General features: G+C 37.8%; 1 protein-coding gene across 1 annotated transcript; it reads right to left on the bottom strand.

Moving 5' to 3' along the window:
• Window positions 1–635: 635 nt before the first annotated feature.
• LOC107306754 (LIM domain only protein 7-like) lies at window positions 636–6103 on the bottom strand (the record flags this gene model as incomplete). The annotated part of the gene is made up of 5 exons (XM_015850100.1): window positions 636–726; window positions 1041–1106; window positions 2504–2910; window positions 4176–4268; window positions 5993–6103. Coding segments are annotated over 5 exons (753 nt in total), but the record flags the coding sequence as incomplete, so codon positions are not given.
• Window positions 6104–6343: the final 240 nt, after the last annotated feature.

Genomic DNA, 6343 nt, shown 5'->3' with positions numbered 1-6343 from the left:
TATTCAACAAGTCTGGGAAACCTGCACCAGTTAGTACATTCAATGGAAACGAGTAGAAGAAAAAAAACAAACAAGGTACATTTAGCAGGTGGCACATTACTGCCATCCTAATAAATATGCTGCTGCTATCTGTCACATCCCTCCCTGTTTGCTGTCTCTAAGTTTCACAATCTTCATTGGGATGACTGCACCTTAATTTGTATAGCACAGTATGACACAGCCAAGAAGTTGTTTTCCAGCCAGGTAAATCTAATACCACCCACATATTTACTTCCTTATAGTTCAGCTTCTCCCATTAAAATCTTGACTGACTAACTCTTGTTTACAGCACAGCATGTAATTTGCCAAGAGTTTGGTTACTTGTTTCCTCAGTACAAAAACAGACCATAAAAACTGCAGTAGCTGCCATTAGCCAAAGTTGATTGGAAGTTTCAAGGATTTCTGACACAGAGAGCCTCACTCTGCCCTGTGCTATGCAGCTTCACCTCCTGCACTGGGGGCAGGTTTGGGCACCACATGTAAGAAAGATACAAAACTATCAGAGAGTGTCCAAAGAGAGTCTATGAAGACAGTGAAGAGTGATCTTTCTGAGTCCCGTCAACTCAGGATATTCTGTGATCCTGTATTACCATATATGCTGAACTTCAGTATTACACATACCTGTCAGAAAATGACTGACCAGGTCGCTCCTCAATGGTTTTGGAAGATTCATAGCGTTCATAATGCCTATAAAAAAAGATGCACTATCTTTATGTACAGCAAAAGATATACATAGAACTATAAATATTTCCTGACAAAAATATTTCTAACAGATACTTAGGAAAACAAACAAAAGCTCCCACAAAGACAAAGATCTAAGGAGCCTTAATTTCATCAGTCAGAAATACAACAAACAAAAGAAGCCAGAAAAAGAAAAAAGTTAAAAAACAGCCAGAAATTGCCTTTTTGTAAGCGAGGAGTAGAAACTTCTACATGCCTAAGAACTTAAGACTTATTGCTGAAGATATTTCAACCTATACATTGATTGCATTTCTTCTCACCTGTCAATGAGAGGTTGGCCAGGTCGGTTCTCTGTTGTTTTAGATACTTCATAGCGTTCGTAACGTCTAGAAGTAACATGCAGAAAAAAGAAAATATATATTTAAAAAAACTTCAAAATTGAACTAATAGTATACATACAGAAAATACAAAGTTCAGATATTAATCAAATGTGAAAACATGAGGGAGAAGATTATAAATAGAATAAGACACTGAAAAAATATCACTATATGACAGTAATTATCTCATCTATTTCAAAGACAGAAGATAAGCTTTGTCCAAACACAGAAGTTCTCCAAGAATTAGATGCATATTCTGGTATGTACAAAAAAAAAAGGGAGGGAAATCCTCAAGGGAAACAGTCAAGATTGCTGTATGCAAGGCAGTAAGCTAAGTGCACAAGAAACAGGGAAAAGTAACTCCTTTAATCTTTCGGATATATTAATCTCCTGTGATGCCTGAAGCAGTAGTTGGAAAACTTCTATGCAAGAATTTGCATTTATGCAATTAATAAATAAAATAGTTCAAACTGATGAATGTGGTGATGGAAGAAACACTTTAACACTCAAAGATAAATATGCCCAACACAATACAATACCTAAGCCAGTATTTGCTAACTCATACATGATGGTGCTTCTCATTGAGAAATTAGCATGCTGGCACATCTAAACTTTACTGTCGCACTGTCAAACTAAAACGAAAGAGGAATCTGTAAAGATCAGTCATGCCTTTGTTAGAAAAGAGTTAAGTTTATATTTCTCCTGAAAGCCCTGTTGAGCCACGCGCTCTCAATTTGCAGTCCTACACTGAAGATCTTACAAATCTTCATATTAAGTGCTTCAGGTCATCTTTGATTTGGTGACAATTACTCTATCTGTATCTATTTGAAAATGAGCAGAAATGGGTTAATAGAGCACTCCATTCAAGAGGGATGACTTCATCTCACACCTGATTCTTCTACCATCAGAAAGAAAGAACAGCATTTTATTCAGCCTCAGCAGGATACTTTATGTAATGCAGTATCATTTATAGCAATGAGCACTGGCAGTCAGGCTGAAGAATTTTAAGTTATCATCCATTAGATTCCAAATCTCTTCCCTCAGCTGAAACACAAAAATGAATGTGCAATTATTTCTATACTATGAGAGCACAAAAGAAAACTGGCCTGCACAAGGTGAAGAAGTGGTTTTCAACAAAAGGAACTACGGAATGGCAGGGCTCAAATTATGCCAACTCAGTCACCCATAATTATGATCGTGCTTACAGAATTAGCACAAGATGACAAAACTGGGATAGCTTTACTATTTCGCTGCTGAACTACAAGATGGTTAGGTTATTGTGTAGTATCTTGCACTGATAAACCTACAATATGAACCTGAAATGAATGCACATATTCAAGATGTACTCCATTTAGAAAGGTATTTCAACTTTTATGCAGAAAGGAGAGTTCATCCCAATTGCAGACCTTTGGTAATGAGACGTCTCCACTGACATATCCTTCTGCCTTTCTGCTTGCTGCCTCTGCTCCTCCATCTCTGCCCGCCGCCGCTGCTCCTCCATCTCTGCCCGCCGCCTCTGCTCCTCCATCTCCGCTCGCCGTCTCTGCTCCTCAGCATACTGCTGTTCCCTCTCTTTACGTTGTCTCTCAAGCTCTAGTTCTTGGAGTTCCCTTTCTCGCTCAAAACGCAGGGCTGCTTCTTCCTCCTGAAGCCTCCTTTCTTCTTCCTTGGCCAGCAAGTGTGCTGCCAGCTCACTTCCTCCATCTCCTTCTGGCTCCTCAGGAGTACTCACTTCAGGGCTTGCCCTCCAGCTGGAGGCAGATGGAGCTCGTGTAGAGACTGAGATTGTGTTTGAGGTTATAACAGTTTGTTCCTGTGACAAATAAAAGAAATAACATTTTTAGGGGATGAAGCTCTGTGGTTTGGTCTTCTTTTTTGTTTTGTTTTCTTTTTTCCTTTTTTTCTTTTTTTTTTTTTTTTTTTTTTTAAAAAAAGCAGATTGCTGAATCAGAAGAGATTATTTATTCAACATCGGAAGGCTGGTGTAAAAAGCATCCCAAATACTCTCAAATGTAAGAGACAGGGTGTACTTTGGTTTCTTTTTGAATGTGTGCCTGCTGGCTTATTCTCCTAATGCAAGAGCTTCATTCCGTACAGCAGCCTTAGCAAGCATGGTGGGCAGTGTGTCCACAACTATGTGAAACATCCTGCTTTCTAAAACACTTCTTACATTCCATGCCATTCCATCTCCACTTAAATCCTCACCAAAAACAAACTTTTCTTTATAACCAATTTTTTTTTTTATGATTTCAAAACTTGAGACCCACCCAAGACAGCCACTTGGCTGACCAATGTACTTCACAGGAATCATCATGTGGAGGAAAGCTCCAGCCTGCTATTCTCCTGCCATTAGAAAGTTAAGTATCTGACTTACCGCTAACCTTCGTGTCAAACATGAAAAAGGTCTTTCAATGGTCAAAATAAGTTTTAACTGTAGAAGACAAATTCTTTTTGCCAATTAAGGATTGGCTCATCCAAATTTTTAATGATTTTTTAAAATGAAATGTTTTATATTCTTGTACAGCAAAGACTTTGAACAGCACAAACAAGTTTCTTCAATATTGAAACCGTAAACCTTAATTTAAAGTCTTGATGCTCATGACAACATGAACACAACTGATGTAGCCAGTGTTTACGTAGCAGAAGAGAAGAGGTATCACAGGTACTTCCTGTGTGCTCAGCAAAAAACCTGTGCATGGTCTCATAAGCAGCCAGAAAGTAGCTAGCAATAGAAACAACACACGTTCAAAGTTTTAAAATATATGATAGCCAAGCTGAAGTTGATTTGATATGTAAATTTTCCAGAGATAGAACAAGCTGAATGCCAGTGTTAGTTAGTTAACCAATCCATGATGAAAAAAGTAAAATTAAACTAATTAATTTCCTCTTTCCATTTTACTAATCGCTTTCTATAAAGTCATAGGCAATCATTTTGGTTTAGGAGCAATTATGTTCCAAAACAAGGCAATAAATGAAATAACAAAATTATTATGCATATGTTTACATCTCACCACTAGTATGTTAAAAAGCCACAGTGAAACCAAACAATCAAAAGTGAAGCCATACTCAACATCTTACCTCATCTAAATATTTGGAGTTTTCTTTTTCTGCTTCTTGCTTAGCTCGTAGCCATTCTTCCCTCAGTTTTTCTTGTTCCCGTTTATACTTCTCCTATTAGGTTAGATGAAGTTAAACACATAAATAAGGAATTTGGTTTAATTGCATTAAAATATTCTACTCTTTATTTCATGAGTGTGGTATAAACACTTGCTTGAGCTCCTCTGGGACATTAGGTGAGCCACAAATGGACATTTTGGCTCAAATACAATCACAAAGAGTTCAGCCATCAACTTCAGAGAATCTAGGCTTCTTACATGACAAGTCTCATAACAACTGACCTCACATCTGCTGTATTCCGTCGTTACAGCTGATTTTCGTTCAGTTGGGAACTAAGTTATCTAAAGTATTTCTTGATTACAGAGTAATTATATTTAACTTGGAACTAGACAGAGTAATATGATAAATATAAAGCAATGACTAAGGGAAATATGAGGCAGTAATTTGGTTTCAGCAAGAACATTTGCCCTTCAAGAAAACTCATCTGAACAAAAGCCTACTCTGGGACCTCCCATTTTGCCTATGACTGGTTTTAATATGAAATCAATGCAATGTCTTAAGGCATTACTCAAGGTTCACAATAAACATTGTGTTGCTTTTGTCAACCACCACTTCAATCTTGGGAAAAGTAAAATATGCAGTGATTGCAGACATTCCTTCTAAGATGCTGGAAATTAGCAAAGAAAGACTTCCCTTCTCTAGTCTTTAAATAAAGACATGGAACAGAGAAATAGCATTATTACTCTGGCTAAATTTAGCTTTTCAATTGCGGAAAAAAAAGGAAACGAGGAGAAGGCAGAGGAATTAAACTGTTCTCAGTAAAAGAGAAGCCAAGGTTTATACTCCTCAGAGGCATCTCTCCAGGTGTCAAATTGTGCACCCAAGCCATAACAGATATTATAACATGTTTAAAAAATCATGACCCCTGCCTTGCGGAGTTGGAAAGCGGAAAGGCATGACAACAGCTGAAACATCCAAAAAGCAAGAGAATAGTTAAACTGTGTTTTGTCATCATGATTTACTGCTGAATGCCTAAATGCTATTTAAGATGGCTTGCACAGAGTAAATGAGATTCACTGATGCTTCTGCTAGCCAACAGACCTTACATACTTAAATTAATTTCCAGAGATGCATCTTTCAATAAAGACCTCAGCTCAGTGAAGCATAAGCCTACTTAATCCTGGAATGTTTTTTGTGTATCATCTTGAGATAGCAATCATTGCCCTTTCCTTTTGCAACACTTTCCTCCATCTCTGGTATCTGATTATCACGGTGGATTTGCACTAGTCAATTGGTTCAGCTTCCTGAGGTCCTGGGAACCAAGATGATTCCAACTGAGTGACTGCTTAACAATAGGATGCTAGCAGGCATTTAACCATAGCACTGCTTTATATTCAGAGATGAAGGCAGCCAACGTCTCGAATGGATGGCAAAACTCATCCTAGAGAATTTTCTTGCAAGAAAAAAAAAACAACCAACATACATTCAGTGATGACTTAGGTCTTTGCTCATTGTAAATTATTTTACCAGTGAGAGCAAATCAGTCTTCTGATGACTGAGCACTTCTGGCTGTAGTGAATATACAGTCTAGGTTTGATTTTGTGAAACTTCCTAATGCATTTCCCTCTTTTTTCTTTCTGAAAAGTTACGTATGTGACTCTGCAGCCCAGAAAGTATAGCTCGAAGTCCTCTTCTGCCATCAGTAAGAGTCATAGAAGTCAAGAGAAGTTTTCTTTTGTAATAGTTACCACACACAAAGTCACAAAGATTAACATTACCTGCAGTAAACGATCCTGCTCCTTTTGCCATTTCTCCTGTCGTTTTCGTTCTTCTTCTTGATTCCACAAACCCGACGACTTGGAGGCACTAAGGATGGATGGTACTGGGAGCTAATATAGCATGGAAATAAATGCCACCTTACTACATGTCATCGACTCTGCATTACAGTTTAAAATGAGAAATAAAAGCCACTACAAGAAATACAGCTTCAGAGTGGCAAAGAACTAATTCAGCCTCCTCAAAGAGACAGTAGGTAACCATTCCCTTATACGTTAAAAGTCTTGGTACTCTCTGGATTTGACTGGAATTTTTAAGTGTGGAAACTTACAATAGAAAAAAGTGGGATATTA

This window comes from Coturnix japonica (genome assembly GCF_001577835.2).
Source record: "Coturnix japonica isolate 7356 chromosome 1 unlocalized genomic scaffold, Coturnix japonica 2.1 chr1random1151, whole genome shotgun sequence".
NCBI lineage: Eukaryota > Metazoa > Chordata > Aves > Galliformes > Phasianidae > Coturnix > Coturnix japonica.
Note: the sequence above shows the minus strand (reverse complement) of the source record. Positions and strands in the feature narration are given on the sequence as shown.